The 16268-nt window shown below is 38.8% G+C and overlaps 1 protein-coding gene and 2 pseudogenes across 1 annotated transcript; all 3 read right to left on the bottom strand.

The window, feature by feature from the left end:
• Positions 1 to 3107: 3107 nt before the first annotated feature.
• On the bottom strand, positions 3108 to 3900 carry LOC148546678 (uncharacterized). The gene is made up of 2 exons (XM_088499302.1): positions 3745 to 3900; positions 3108 to 3656 (listed from the first exon to the last, which is right to left on the bottom strand). The coding sequence occupies exons 1-2, from the start codon at positions 3898 to 3900 to the stop codon at positions 3108 to 3110; spliced, it is 705 nt and encodes a 234-aa protein (XP_088355428.1).
• Positions 3901 to 4792: 892 nt separating this feature from the next.
• Positions 4793 to 7858, bottom strand: LOC148546677 (uncharacterized; annotated as a pseudogene).
• Positions 7859 to 12292: 4434 nt separating this feature from the next.
• On the bottom strand, positions 12293 to 14132 carry LOC148546676 (uncharacterized; annotated as a pseudogene).
• Positions 14133 to 16268: the final 2136 nt, after the last annotated feature.

Raw genomic sequence — 16268 nt, 5'->3', positions numbered from 1 at the left:
TAAAATTTTAATATTAAACAATACTCCTTCTCATAAATTATATAAACTTGTGTTTTCTAACATACATGACCGAATTATAATTTCAGTTCATTCAGTATTTCTAAAAAATAGAGATACAAGAGACTAAAAATGAAGACTAAAATTTTAACAAAAAATTTTAAATTTAGTGACTAAATATTAGAATTAAAATTTTAATATTAAAAAATAAAATTTCAGCTCATTCAGTATTTCTAAAAAATAGATCAAAAATCCAAGAGATTAAAAATTTTTGGAGACGAAAATCAAAACTTTAACAAAAAATTTTTTAATAATTAATAATATTTTAGTAAATATGCTTATTTATATTCGTATTTATTTTGAAAATCAAACAAAAAACTAAATCCTAACTTAGTCTTGTATATTTCACTTGAAATATAATATAAAGAATTAATTTAGTTTTAATCTTTTAATATCAATCTGTCCATTTCAGTCTTCCAAACGCAGTCTAGAGTCATCAAATATGTTTCTAAAAAATGTTTGTAAAATTAGTCATGAATTGTTCAATTTTGATGTGTAAAATAATTTTAATAGGTTATAGTTTGTAATTTTAAAGTCCTTTACATGCTGCATTTGACACAAAATTGGATTTGTTAAAAAATTCTATACCGATGGGAAAATTTTTTTTATATTCCATTACTAGGAATGAATTTTGAAAAATAATTTAAATTATGTATATAGGTTATTGCAGATTTTTACAAATTTAATTGAGTATATTTTTATTAAAAAATACTTTTATTATAAAATATCAATGACATTTTATATTATTATTATACTTATATAAAATATTAAAATAATCAAATATTTTCCTATTCCATACTAAAAATTACCGGTATGTAAAAAATTTAGCCAAACGATGCATAATTTTCATAATTTGAAATTCGTTTTGAATATATTGTTCTATAATGCAGGTATTAATTGGATGGATAGGATTTTATTTTTTAAATGATAAATTTCTCTAAATGAGTAAAGTATTGTTTTTGTTCCCAACGTTTGGGATAAGTCCTATAATTGTCCCTAACGTTTTATTTTTCCTATTTTTGTCCCCAACGTTCCAAACTTGATTCAATGTTACCCTCCCGTTAACTCCACTGACAAAATACTAACGGAGCTACCTACGTGGACGCCTTTGTCCAATGTGGCAAACTTTTTTCCTGGTGGTCATTACTTAGAATGAAAAAAAAAAGAAATATTAATTTAAAAGGGTGATAAAACCCTAATTTGAGATTGCCCTCTCGTAGCTTCTTCTTTTCACCATCGCCATCTCTACTGCAGTCGTTGCTGACTCCATGGCTTCGCAGGGCTCCCAGGCCTTGCGTAGTAGCAGCGCTTCAGGTCGAAACAGCAGCCAAGGCCGTCGACGGAGAACAACTTGTTACTGTGGGGAGAGGCCGGTGCTTGCGACTTCATCAACGGCAGAAAATCCGGGACGGAGGTTCTGGGGCTGTGTTAACTATGGGGTAAGTAGAAAATGTGATTGGTGGGTGTGACTGTTATTTGATTATCTGATTGGAATTTTCTTTTGGTTTTGGCCTAGATTGGAGAAGAATGGGGTACTTTGTGTGGGTAGAGTTAGAGCAAGAGCCACAAGTTGGTCGATTGAAAGAAAAATCACAAGCTTGAAGGGTAAAGTGACAACAGTTGAGAGGATGTTGACAATGGATGTAACAGTTGCTCTGGTTGGATGGACATGTGCTATAATATTACTGTGTGAAAAAATGTCATTGACAAGAAATGGGAGATTTTTTGCAATAAGGCTGCACAACATAGGAAAATTGAGAATATGTTGTCTGTATTTTGGGGTGTAATGTCTTGGCAATATGTTGTCTGTATTTTGGGGTGTTGTTGTAGGGATTGAGTTGGATCAAATGTAAGCTGTTGATTGAATGATTTTGAATGAAAATTCATTGTTAACCAATTTTATATGTTCAATTTACATTCTCATGGTACATTATTCAAGTAACTATCTACAGATATGATTAAATGAAACAGTGACCCAGGAATAACATAGACTAGTAACCTTAACATTAGGCCTAGAAAGGCAGTAGTTCATAACTTAACCAACATAGATGTCATGTAGATGTCCAAGAACTGGAAATATAAATCAACCTAGATGCTAAACAGTGTTTTTGAAGTAGCAGCACCACCAAATACAAAAAGTGAAACCAACAACCATAGTTTTTAACTTGATACAAAATGCAAAATACAAAATGCATCACAAGTCATAGAAATTCACAGAAAATCACTCTACATTCTTCCATGCTCTTGGTGGAGTCATGGCTATACCTGAGCTGGGACTGGGTCACCCTCTTCACTGGACTTGGTAGAACCCTTGGAGTTGTTGGGGATGGTGCAGAAGCAGTTTGTGAATGATCCACTTTAGCCCTTTTCGAAGTAGCTTGTGATTGCTGGCAGCTGGCTTTCTCTTTGGGTGTGAGGGTGGTTTGTTGTTGTTTCCTTTTTGCTTCCTACTTCCATTCTCAGCAGCCTTACTAGAAGCTGTCTTGGCAGAGAGTCTGGCACTTTTTCTGACCCCTCTCCATGACCTCCCCTTTGAAGTAGAATTAGCAACATTGTTAACCTGTGCACAAAACAGATGGGCAGATAATTCAATGACCAAAATGATGAAGACACAAGTAAGTACAACAACAAAAGGGAAATGACATAGTCTTACAGCATGGTTTGGAGTGACTTTGCGCTTCTTTGGACAACTCCTTTTGTTATGACCAGAATAGAAGCAATAAGAACACTTTTGTTGTTATCCTTCACGAGACACTTTTGTCCTAGTAGTATGCTCATCAGCCGCTCGTGCCTTCTTCTTCTTTGGCCTCCCAATAGGTTTTCTATAAACGGGGGGCAACACATCCTCGAATTGAGTTCTGTCCCAAAGGTTGGGTCCATTAACAGGAAAGACAACATGTTGGTAGCAGGAGATGTATGCAGCCTTTTTATAGTAGTCAGTAACATAGCTATCCACATTAAAGCACATTTTTCTTATACAAGTCATTGCATGTGCACAAGGAATTTCAAACAGCTGGAACTTCCTACATGAGCACTCGTGATGCCTAAGATCAACCACAAATTTTTTCTTCCCCCCTCTGGATGCTAACCACTTCATATCTATCACGTCCAGCATACACACTCACCCAATTCCCACTTAGTTCTGCCTGTTTTTCTACCTTAATTCTAATACGGGGTAACACATCTCTATTGTAAGGCACTATCCTATCATTATTGTCAGCACAATGTTTCATTATGTAAACCCGAATATCCTCTAGCATAGTAACTATTGGCTTCTCCCTAGCTTCAACCAGAACAGAATTAAACACTTCACACATATTGTTTACTAAAGTGTCACACCTAGGTCTACACACAAACCTGTGAAGACACCAGTACTTTGTCGGAATCTCCATTAGATAGTTGTATGCTCCCTGATCCACCTTTTGTATCTCACTCATCCTCCTTTCCCATTCTTGAAAATAAGTTGCCTCGGTAGCATTCCACATCATTAGCTTTAATTGGATTCTTGGATATCGCTTCTTGAAATTTGCATACAGATGTTTGACACAAAACCTATGGTCAACCCCAGGCAGAAGCTCCTCAAAAGTTGGCACTAAACCCTATTTTGAATACAAAAAGGATGAGTATAGATTATTAAATGCTAACTACAACACTTGTACGTTAAGGTGCAGAGAAAAAGAAATGTACCTTCTGTTGGTCAGACATGAAGGTGCAGGTCTTGATTTTGTCAACTCCCAGGTCATCACATAGATGCTGGAGAAACCATGTCCATAAGTCCTTGGTTTCAACTTCGACAACTGCATATGCTATCGGCAGGATTTGATCGTTTGGGTCCCAACCCATTGCAGTTAGGAGCCAACCTCCATAGGGTGTTTTCAAAAAAATGCCATCCAACCCAATCATTGGCCTACAAGCCATGAAACTCCTCCTACAGGTCTCTCAAACCTAGGTCTTAAATCTACCCGTGGCACTGGTCTTTCAGAAGCAAACTCAGGTGGCCTCTGGACTTTTAGATATACTGATGACCTAGGGTTAGTCTTCAGCAACTCATGACAGTAGTCATACAACCTTCTATATTGCTCTATGTATGTCCCCTACAACTCATTAGGAGCAAACAGTCTGACCCTGGAGGCCATAGATTTGGTCAACTCCACATTCTACTTTGTGTATTCTTTCCTCATTAGTGTGGTTAACTTAATCTTCGGGTTCTCAACAATTTTGTTCAAAAAAACTTTACTCAGCCATCTTGCATGCATGATTCCAATCTTCAACTCCCTAGAGCAGTTGTGCTTGTTGTTGCAACTCTTCAACTGCCAACTTCGCTCATGCTTTATCTTTCCATAATATGCGTACCACTCACAACCCTCCACACATTCCACTTTAACCCTCTTGAGATCTACCTTTGAGAATCTAAGACCCCTCCCACTACTGACAGCATATGCAGTGGCACAATCTTTGAACTCCTCTCTTGACACATACAAAGTTCCTACATCCCAATTGTATTCACTCTTGTTCTTCAATGGCTTGTGAATTAGATACCTCTTTCCCATGTCATCCTCATCATCACTAAATGGAATATCTAGGAAATCCTCACTGTTATAACCTGCATCCTCATCACTAAATCCCCCTATAATTTTTTCTTTTCCAAGATTTCATGCAGTTGGTTGTGAAGATTGACCTTGGGACTGACTAGGTATATACTCTTTTTCTCCCACTTCCGTGATGTTCACATCAACTAAACCTTCAGCTCCCTCCCTATCATCATCCTGTCACCAAAATCAAGACTACCAAGACTGTGATCTGATGCATTCCCAGCAATTGAATCAGAACTCCATGAACTTTCACTCCCCCTAGGTTCATAGTCATCATCATCAGAGGTCTCACTCCCCTCCTCCTCTTCTTCAACATCATCAGAACTCCTAACAACCTCACATGATTCCTCACTCATGGACCTAACCTCTTCCACTTCAGTAGGCCCATCAGTAGCTTCCTTTGACCCAAGCCCAACACTAGGGCCTTCATACACAATAATTGGGCCAGGCCCCCCATCACCTTTTTTAGCAGGAGCAGTAATTTGCCCAGGTTGCACATCTTCTCCCACTTCACTTGTCTTGTGAACAACATAAACCGCAACCATATCATCCTTCACCCCATTTCTTGCCATATCCATTGCATCTTTGTCATTTTTAAGCATGGTCAATTCTTCCTCTAACCCAGCATTCACAGCTTTATACCACATCGCAGCGATATCCTTCTTCAAATATCCCTGTCTACTCACTATTTCGTAAACCTCAATCAAACTCCATTCATCCTCATCACAGTAGTCTACAATAGACGTCTCCCCACCCAAATACCTAACAGCACATTCTTCAAGCCAAAACCTCCCCTGGTGATAAATTTTTATACTAAAATGACTCATCTCTTCCGCTGCTTTTCCTATTACAAGTTTCAAACATCATAAAACAACGATAATCAATGTGTAGGACAGAAAGTATAAATCAAACATTCTACTTACATCAACAACCCCAAACCCTAACAGCAACAATATTGCAATCACAGAAACCCTATGCATTAACATCTTTACTTGCATGAACTATTCCATTCAAATGAAAATCAAACATAGATTTCACATACCTTTTCACTCTGTGCCGTTTCAATGTTTTTAGTACCACCAAGACGAGGCAATGCTCTCGTGTGTAGGAAACACCAAAACACGAACTTGTTTCAATCCGTCTTCTAAATAAAAATGATTTGGTAGGATATTGATAGGGTAGAGTTCAGAAATAATAAGAGGAAGAAAGGTAGTATGTATTGATGTTTAATTGAAGAAATTTACAAATAATTAGTAAGTGAAGAGCATATATAAGAGTTGTAAGTAAAAATGAGAAAATAAAAAATAGTAGTGTCGTAAAATAATGCAGAAGGATATAGTAATTCCTCAATTACTCCAAGCATAAACAGTACCTAAAGAATTGGAAAAGAACAATAGATGAGAAAAGGAACAGAGAGAAAAAGAAAAAGGGAAAAGAAACAGCACAAAGAAGAGGCAAATGTACCAGTAATTACTGAAGATCATAAGCCACCAGCCTCTTACTATTAATTCTCTCTCTAGTGCTCCTTCTTGAGCCCGTATCATGTTAATTGAATGCTAACTGTCCTTCTGTTGTAACAATATTTCCTTCTGAGGTTGCAACTTTTTCAATTACGTGCTCTTCCTCGTTTATGTGCTTAACATTATTGTCCTCGTCAAAAGCAACCTTGTCCTCAAAGTTGAATTCGGAAAAGAGCTTGAGGAATTGATCAACATCTTTCCAACTCGTTTCTGTGATAGCACCGTGTCCCCACTGAATTTATCACTGTAAAAATTCCTTGTCACCACGCAAGATGGAACGTTGGGATAAAATTTGAGAAGACTCTAGGATTGGTCTGAGCTCCGTTGTAGTTAAAAACAGTGGTAGATACTGGGATTCTTGGTCACCATGAAATTTCTTGAGTGCCGATATATGAAAAATATTATGGATACGAGCTTCTGGTGGTAATTCCAACTGATAGGCAACCTCACTAATTTTTCTTCCAATTCTAAAAGGGCCAAAATAACACAAACCAAGCTTCTGATGCTTCTACAATGACACTGAATGTTGGCGATATGACTGCAGTTTGACTAGTACTAAATCGCCCTCCTGAAATTCTAAGTGGCGTCGATGTCTATCTGTAAATGTTTCATGAGTTGTTGGGATCTGCCAAGATTGAGTTTAAGCTGATCAAGCAATTTATCTCTAGCTAATAGTAGTTCCTACAAGGATGGCTCATCCTCATGAGAGAGTTCATATCTAACAAGGAAAGGGGGGTCTCGACCATAGAGGACTTTGAATGAAGTCATTTTGATGCTGCTATGCCAAGAGGAATTATACCAAAATTCAGCCCAGGAAAGTAACTCTAGCCACTTCTTAGGATTGTCAAAACAAAAACACCTCAAGTACATCTCCAGAGTTCGATTACAAACTTCACTCTGGCCATTCGTCTGAGGATGGTATGCCGAACTCATAGATAAGCGAGTGCCCTGTAACTTGAAGAGATGTTGCCAGAATTTGCTAACAAAAACTCTGTCAGAGACAATTGATTTTGGAAATCCATGCAACTTCACCACATTAAGAATAAAATATTCAACCACTGATTTTCTAGTAAAATCCAATTTTAGTGGACTGAAATGAGCATATTTGGTTAAGCGATTAACGACGACCATGATAACAAAAAAACCACCTGAAGCAGGCAAAGAGACAATAAAATCCATGGAGATATCCTCCCACACCTGCGAAGGAATAGGCAATGGTTTGAGCAGCCCTGCTGGTGTTTTAGCCTCATGTTTAGCTTGTTGGCAAGTTCAGCAAATGAAAACATAATTTCTAATGTCCCTTTGCATGTTAGGCCAATAAAATTGAGCACAAATTTGTTCTACTATTTTTGCAATCCCAACATGGCCTCCCACCACACTATTATAATATTCATGAAGAATAAGCTTGATCAAGTGGCTATTTGGCGGAATAACCAAATGGTTCTTCCACAATAGTAACCCATTGTGACAAGTATAATTGGGATCCTCAGTAAAATTAGAAGCACATTTCTGCATCAACTCAAAAAGAGTAGCATCCTTTTCAATTGTAACTCGAAGGTTCTGCAAGAAGTCAACATGAGGTGTAGACCATGCACAAGAAAAATTTCTTGATAAGGCATCCGCAGCCACGTTCTCAGTACTAGCCTTGTAATGAATTTCAAATCGTAACCAAGGAGTTTGTGAAGCCATTTATGTTGTTCAGGTGTGTGCAAATCCTGCTCCAAAAGAGATTTCAAACTCTTGTGATCAGTTCGAATAATAAATTTCTTGCCCAAGAGATAGTGTCAAAACTTAGCAATTGATTTAGTTATTGCATAAAACTCTCTAATATAAGCGGATTGCTTCTTCAAGGTTGATGCGTAAGCATCTTTCCTATCTTTTCCTAATGAATTTGCATATAATTTGATGAGTTTAATCAAGAATTAATTATCTTTTAGCCACTATAGATGCTACTTTGAGTCTTGTGCAATTCTGTTTATTTTCGGTAGCATTTGGTTGGATCTGATGGAGCTTTCATAGAAAAAAAGAAGAAGGCTATATAGGGCAGGAATGGCCCAGAGGATGGAGAGGAAGCTTGCACAAATGGAATCAGCACAAGAATTAAAGGAGATGACAGAGAAGTCCCTCACGCGTGCACGCCATTTGCACTTTTAGCCACCCACGCGTGCGCGTCCCTGACGCGTACGCGTGACCCTGAAAATCGGCGTCAATGAGTGTTTGGGCAGAGAGTTGTGATGGCTTGGGGCTGGAATTGTGTTAGAGGCACAAACTTGATCACGCGTACGCGTCCCTGACGCGTGCGCGTCCTTTCCACAAATGGCCATCCACGCGTGCGCATGCATGACGCGCACGCGTCATATGAGAACTTTGGTTCCCAGGCCACGCGAACAGAGAGTTGTGCGTGCGCACGGCCGCCTTCACGCAATTCGCACAAATCAAAGGCATGCGTACGCGTGCCAGACGCTTACGCGTCACTTTCAAAATTGAGCGACCCACGCGTACGCGTGCTATACGCGCACGCGTCGCCTGCGCCGCACACCTCCACTAGTGCGCTGCCCAGTTTTAATTTTCATTCTCTCTCCCTTCCAAATCCTAATCCTCTCTTGTTCTTTTATCCTTTTATTCTTCTTTCATCATAATATTTGTTTTTGTTTTCAGTTCTTCTTTGCTTGAGGATAAGCAAACCTTTAAGTTTGGTGTTGTCGCTTCGCTTATGGCTTTTCTGTTTATTTTAATAGCACCAAAGGGAGATGAATATTCTTCATGGATGAATGAGATGGCCACTAGTATAACTGAGGTGGTTGAATTCCTTTCAGTCTATATTCCTTCCCGCTCTTACTATGTTATGTTCCGATTTTTTGCTATTTTGTCTCGTTTATTGCATGACCCTTTATTAGATAAATTTCTAGATTCTAGTTTAGTTCTACTATTTTGAAATTTTCTGTTATTTACTTTAATGTTGAAAGATGCCTCATGTATTGCCCACTGAGCTTGAAATCAAAAAGAAAGAAGAAAAGATGTAGTGCATGAGAAATTGAGTTTAATTTTTAGAGTAGTCTCATTTATTCAAATGTGGTGGTGTTTTCTGTGACTCTGAATGCATGACATGAACAGTGCATAATTAAATTTGAATCAAAGAATATCGATGTACAAGGAACAGGGATTTAGAGAATTATTATGATTTCTCTGAAATAAACAAAAATTTAATCCTTGAAGCAAAAGAAACAGCAAAAAAAGGATATAAAAGCAAGGTTCAAGGCTCTAAGCATCAATGACTAGGGAGGTCAGACATGATTAAAAGCTCAAAGAGTTGTTTCCCTAGTCATATGCTTGTGGTGTTCTTGTGTCAAGTAATCATTGAGCAAAACATTTAGAGTCGAGATCAATTGCGATTAGCAGAGTATGCCAAAGGCTTTGAGCACCACTGTCTGGGAGTAGCTGAAAGAAAAATCAGAACTTCAAAAGAGTTCCCCAGTTAAGTGCTTGTGGTGTTTCTATGTCAAGTGAAGCTTGAGACAAAACATTTAAAGTCACGGCTAGGCTCAAGGTGCAAAGCACCAAAGAAAAGAGAATCAAAGAAAAATTGTTGTGTTCAAGGGTTAAATTGAGTTACAAAAGATCACAGAATTCATAATATTATCCGGATTCTAATTTTGAATGACAGTGACATCCTTCTGATTCAAAGGAGAATGAGATGCCAAAACTATTCAAGATTGCAGTTGTAAACCCCACTATAAGAAGAGACATGAGCTTAATCGAACTTTCCTTCTCATGCAAATTCACATTTTAAGCTTACATTAGTTTGGTTGCTTGAGGACAAGCAACAATTCAAGTTTGGTGTTGTGATGCGTGAGCATCTTTCCTATCTTTTCCTAGTGAATTTGCATATAATTTGTTGAGTTTAATCAAGAATTAATTATCTTTTAGCCACTATCGATGCTACTTTGAGTCTTGTGCAATTCTGTTTATTTTAGGTAGCATTTGGTTGGATCTGATGGAGCTTTCGCAGAAAAAGAGAAGAAGGCTATATAGCGTAGGAATGGCCCAGAGGATGGAGAGGAAGCTTGCACAAATGGAATCAGCACAAGAATTAAAGGAGATGACAGCAAGGAGTGACGCGTGCGCGTGGCTGACGTGTGCGCGTGATTTGGAGCTTTCCATGGCGACGCGTGCGCGTACTTGACGCGTATGCGTGAAAAGCGAAGTTGCACAGCGACGCGTGCGCGTACCTGACGCGTACGCGTGACACGCAAAGAAGACCATCGACGCATACGCGTGACTGACGCGTATGCATGACATGCGCCACGTGCAGAAAACGCTAATCTTAATTCTGATTTAAAACTTTATTTATTTTTAAATAGGAAAAGATATTATTTTAGTTTTAGAAAATAGATTTTAAATTAATTAGGATTAGATATAAAAGAGAAAAAAAACTTCTCTTCAGGGGATTCCAACATTAGTTAACTTTTCATTCCACCTCAGCCCAATTGAATCCTTATTTTCTCTCTGAACCATGAGCAATTAAACCTCCACTATTAAGGTTAGGAGCTCTGTCTATTGTATGGATTGATTTTTTTATTTTAATTCATGTATTGATTTCTATTTCAAGAATTATTTTCGTTCTTTATCTTATGAATTTGGGTGGAACGGAAGTATGACCCTTTTTCTAATTGAGTTCTTGTATAACTTGGAAAAGCTCTTTGCTTGAACAACAGCTTGAAAACAATTTCTCCTGAACTTTTAATTATCTGAACTTAACGGGATACGTGACATATAATCCTTTTATATTTGGGTAATTAGAGTTTCTGTGGCACATAAACTAGAATTAAACTTCACCCCCTAGTTGGAATTAATTGACCAAGGAATTGGCGGTTGATGAATTTTAGAGGAGACTAGAAAGGTCTAAGGAATTAGGGTCTAGTCACATATAGTTTGCCATGAATTAAATCTTGCATGATTAAAATAGTTAGTAAGAAAAGTCAATCCGGAAAATAGATAACTCTGAAGCCTTAACTGTTTCCCCATACATATTCCCAACTTATTTATTTGCCTGTCTATTGTTTAATGCTTTTGAATACCAAAACACTATTTTCTGCTTGTCTAACTAAGTAAATTAATCAACCATTGTTGCTTAGTCCATCAATCCTCGTGAGATCAACCCTTACTCACCTGAGTTATTATTTGGTACGACCCGGTACACTTGCCGGTTAGTTTGTGGTTAGAATTTCCGCATCAAAGGTAGGAGGGAGTTTCTTTGAGAAATAAGCTATAGGATGGTGCTGCTGAATCAGAACAACACCAATACCCGTACGTGATGCATTGGTCTCTACTTCAAATAGAAGGTTAAAATCAGGCATTGCTAGCACTGGTTTAGTGGAAATCGCTTGCTGTAATTGATGGAATGCCAACGTAGCTTGATCAGACCAAACAAAAGCATCCTTTTTTAACAAATCAGTAAGAGGAGCAGCTAAGGTTGCATAACCTTTAATAAAACGGCGATAATATCCCGTGAGGCCCAAAAAGGCACGAAGCTGCTTAACACTACTAGGTTAAGGCCAATCTTGAATTGCTTGTACTTTGGCCGATTCCATGAGAACACCATCACCTGTAATCGTGTGACCTAAGTAATCCACCTCATTAGTGCCAAAATGGCATTTAGAGAGCTTGGCGAAGAGAGTTTCCTGTCTTAGCAGCTTCAATACCAATTCGAAATGCTCAAGATGACTATCAAAAGAACTGTTGTACACCAATATGTCGTCAAAGAACACTAACACAAACTTACGTAAGTATGGTTTGAAGACATCATTCATAAGGCTCTGGAAAGTAGCAGGGCTTTAGTGAGGCCAAAAGGCATTACCAGCCATTCGTACAAGCCATGATGAGTACGGAAAGCCGTTTTAAAATGGTCCTCAGGCTTAACCAAAATTTGATGGTAGCCGGATCGTAAATCCAACTTAGAAAAGACAGTGGCCCCAAACAATTCATCCAATAACTCATCAACAATTGAGATAGAAAAACTATCTTTAATAATGACACTGTTCAATGCTTTATAATCAGTACAAAATCTCCATGTGCCATTTTTTTTACCAAGAGGACTAGTGATGAGAAGGGACTCTTGCTGGGTTAGATTATCCCCTCTTGTAACATGTCTTGCACCATCGATTCAATTTGCAGTTTCAAGCTTTGGGGATACCGATAAGGATGAACTTTCACAGGTTCAGCCCCAGCCACTAATGGAATGCTATGATCTTGAGTGCGTTGTGGAGGGAGATGTGATGGCATGGCAAAAACAGCAACATACTTACACAACAGGGAAACTAAAGCAAGGTCTAAAGAAGCAGGAAGTGGTAAGCTGGGTTGTGATGTATCAGTTGGTGTTTGAAGTTCCAGAGTGAAGGTTTCAGCAATTGCATGTATAAAGACCAGCCTTTGAATGTGATGAAATTGAATTTGAGAAGCTACAGAATTCTTCTTGCCTCAAATTGTTACAAACTTTACTTGGTGCAAAAAGCACAAGAATGAGGCATCATAGTCCACAATATGTGCTTTTAAGGTCAACCAAGTAGTCCCTATGACCAAATTACCACCTACTACATGAAGGACATATACCTCAGGTATTGAGATGGTACAACCTGCCGCATTGATGTCCAGATTAGCAATTTTTCCTTCTACTGTCAAAATATTGAAATCACCAACAATCACCTTAATTCCCGGAGCAGGTTCAATGGGAAGATTAAAAAATTTAGCAATGCGTGGTTGGATAAAGCTATTAGAGATATCGCCATCAATTAAGGCCTCCACCTCTAAGCCATTTTATGTAAACTTTGACACGAATGGTAGACGGTCCCGTAGTACCATGCATCGCATTACAGGACAAATGGTGATCCAGCATCTGACATTCCAAGGACTCAAGTGTGCTATCCGGTAACACCAGTTTTGCAAGGTCGCAAACAGGGGGCCATATTCTTGTCCAATTCTAATTGTAGCAACATGAATTGATGATTCGTGCAACGGTGGCTGGCGGAAAACCGTTCATCACACCAGTAACAAAGACCCTTCTCCTATTTACTCTTAATATCAGCAGGGGTCAACCTCCGAACTGGGTTTTTGAGTGGTGGAGTGGGAGAGCATTGTGATGGTGTCGGAAGTAATGTGGGAAGAGTGTTGCGGTTGGGAGGGCGTGGGGATGGAGAAGAATTGGGATTTGTGAATTGTAGTTTGTAAGTAGCAGAGCCATATGTGGTTCTTGGCGAAGAAGTCAATTTTTCTTCAGAGAGTCTAGCTAAGGACATCACTCTCATCAAAGATGGAGTACATTGAGCTTTAACCTCCCTCTGTACCTCAGGTTTCAGTTTACTAACAAAATAGTCTCAAAGTGCCTCAGGAGGATCAATGTGAGTACGATTTGCAAAAGCAACAAATTCTGAAAAATACTCACTTACCGTGCCACCTTGCTGCAGCTTGAATAACAATTCTCGTGGTGACTCGAACAGTGACGGGCCAAATTTTTCAGCTAAAAAATCACTCGCTTCACTTGGTTCCATGAGCGAAATTGAGCAAAATGTTGGGACATTTGAAACTAAGGGATGGCAGCACCAGTCATATGAATCGCAACAATTCCAATTTGTTCTTCTTCGAGAACTCGAAAAAAAATCAAAGTACTGGTCCATTGAAAAAATCCATCCCAAAGCATCAGTACCATCGAGTTTCGGCAAATCGAAATTCACCCGCCGCGGTTGCAGAGACGAACGATGCTACGGAACAACGCCTGAGTTTGAATTATGGGAGAGCTCAGGTATCTCAGATCGATGCTTGTGTTGGTCCTGAAGGAGCTGCGTAAGAGACTCCTGGATGGCACGAGTGCGTTCAGACCTGTTCTCCTCCGTGATGGATCGAACATATGGAATAGCTTTTTAATGTCAGCCTCCATACCTTTCATTTGCTTGTTATCAGCTACGGCCATGCTGATGAAAGCACCAATTGATCGGGTAGAGTTCATACATAATAAGAAGGGGAAGAAATGGGGTATGTATTGATGTTTAATTGAAGAAATTTACAAGTAATTGGTAAGTAAAGAGCATATATGAGAGTTGTAAGTAGAAATGGTGAAATAAAAAAGAGTAGTGCCGCAAAATGATGCAAAAGAGTATAGTAATTCCTCAATTACTCCAATCATAAACAGTACCTAAAGAATTAGAAAAGAACAATAAATGAGAAAGGGAATAGAGAAAGAAAGAATAAGGGAGCAGAGAAAAAGAAACAACACAAGGAGGAGGTAAATGTACCAGTAATAACTGAAGATCATAACCCACCAACCTCTTTCTATTAATTCTCTCTCTAGTGCTCCTTCTTGGGCCCGTATCATGCTGATTGAGTGCCAACTGTCCTTCTGTTGTAACTATTTTCTTTCTGAAGTTGCAAGTTTTTCAATTACGTGCTCTTCCTCATTTGTGTGCCTAACAGATATTTATTAAGGTTATTAGTTTTAGTATTAAAAACTAAAAAAAAAAGATCTTCACTAAATATACATTATAATTTATAAATGCGCTAAATATCAATTTTCCCTTTTTATAAAGGCCAGTTATACGGTACAGATTTGTGCATACAGATCGAAGGATATGTTGACAAGTGGCAAGATGTTGGTTGCAGGGAACAGGCTTGGCAGAGCTCTGCAAGCTTGTCTGCCTTGGGAGTTAGGAGTTGAAGGGGGGAGCCAGCTAATGGAAACAGTGAATAAGGGGCAATTTTTTTATTCAATATTAGGAGCCAATCTGACAGATCGCCAATTGGATTTACAGATTTGGGTTGGGCCGTTTTTGTTTGTTTTTGTTTTTGGTCATGGTTGGTGGAGTTCTTTAATCTGTATGGCCTTATACGTCTTCTACGTTGCTTATGGGTGTGACAAAAAAACATTGCAGTTATGGAGTCACTATTATGCTGTCGCCGTGGTGTTCTTCGTCACAGGTGGAACTATGATAGCCAAACATGAAAATTTTGGCCAGTCACAGCAAACAGCAGCGGGGATGGGAGCGGGGTAGAACAACAACCTATAGTGAATGCGGAGGTTGGAGTTGACAACATGGTTGAAGTAGAAGCAATGGGTGTGGGAAAGTTTTGGATGGATGACAATCGAAGGAGTTCTATGGCCAAAGAAGGGAATGATTAAGCGGGAGGCGAACTCTGTCATCCTAGCAGGATCTTGTTGTGGAGGTGTTGCCGGTGGAGAGACCCATGCGGGTTAGCTGAACAGCATCAGGCCTTGTAACTAGACGGGAAGATCAATCGGCGAAAAAAACCTGTGATGGTTGAATGGCGGCAGCGACGGGAACAAGCACCTTTGTGCGGCGTCTTCATTGTGGGAGGACTATCAGGTGGGGTTGGGCCGCGTGTGCTGGAGATGTGGTTCGGGTAGGAATCTTTTGGGGATCACATCTTCCTCAATACTTCACCCTCCATGGATGCAGCCCGGCAGCGTTTTTCTTTTTTTTCCCTGCCATTCGCAGAGTAAAAAAAAAAACTCCTTCTTTGGATACCCAATTTTTGTTGGTGCCCAAAGCCCACCTCAACAGGTCCACCACCAGTTTATGCGTACAAACACCATTGGCTAACGGTTCAGCCACCCTAACGCTAAGCAGGAAACAAGCCCTGTAACAAAAGTCTAGCACCAGTTTATGCGTACAAACCAAGGTTGCGAGAACCGGACCGGTCAATAAACTGGTGAGGTCACTGGTTCAATGGTTCACTGGTTCGATCGGGGTTCAACCGGTTTAATTAAATATTAAAAAAAATTATTAAAAAATTATATATAATTTTAAACATATATATTCATCCTATAATTTTTTACCAATAGAACTGAAATGTTCTGGGTTTCATGCTTTGTAAAACCAAAATAAAGAAACTCTTCATCACAAATCATAATTAACAACCACTCAGACTTAATCCAAAAAATATCAAATTATTCCAAAATCATTCTAATAAACAACTCAGAATAATTATAATCAACAAAAATAAAATTAAAAAAAAAAAAACAAAAACAGCAACTCACAATGGTTACAATCAACCAAAAAAAATGCAACAGCAACAAAAGTTCTGTCCAGAA

Source organism: Arachis ipaensis, chromosome B9 (genome assembly GCF_059453495.1).
Source record: "Arachis ipaensis isolate K30076 ecotype BB chromosome B9, ASM5945349v1, whole genome shotgun sequence".
Lineage (NCBI taxonomy): Eukaryota > Viridiplantae > Streptophyta > Magnoliopsida > Fabales > Fabaceae > Arachis > Arachis ipaensis.
This window is presented reverse-complemented; position numbering and strand designations above follow the sequence as displayed.

What these genes read in the sequence shown, in the direction of transcription:
- LOC148546678 (XM_088499302.1), bottom strand. Translation starts at nt 3,900, where the DNA reads ATGGGTTGGGACCCAAACGATCAAATCCTGCCGATAGCATATGCAGTT. An exon ending in TCATGTCTGACCAACAGAAG is followed by an intron (nt 3,657 to 3,744) that starts GTACATTTCTTT and finishes TATTCAAAATAG; the next exon opens with GGTTTAGTGCCAACTTTTGA.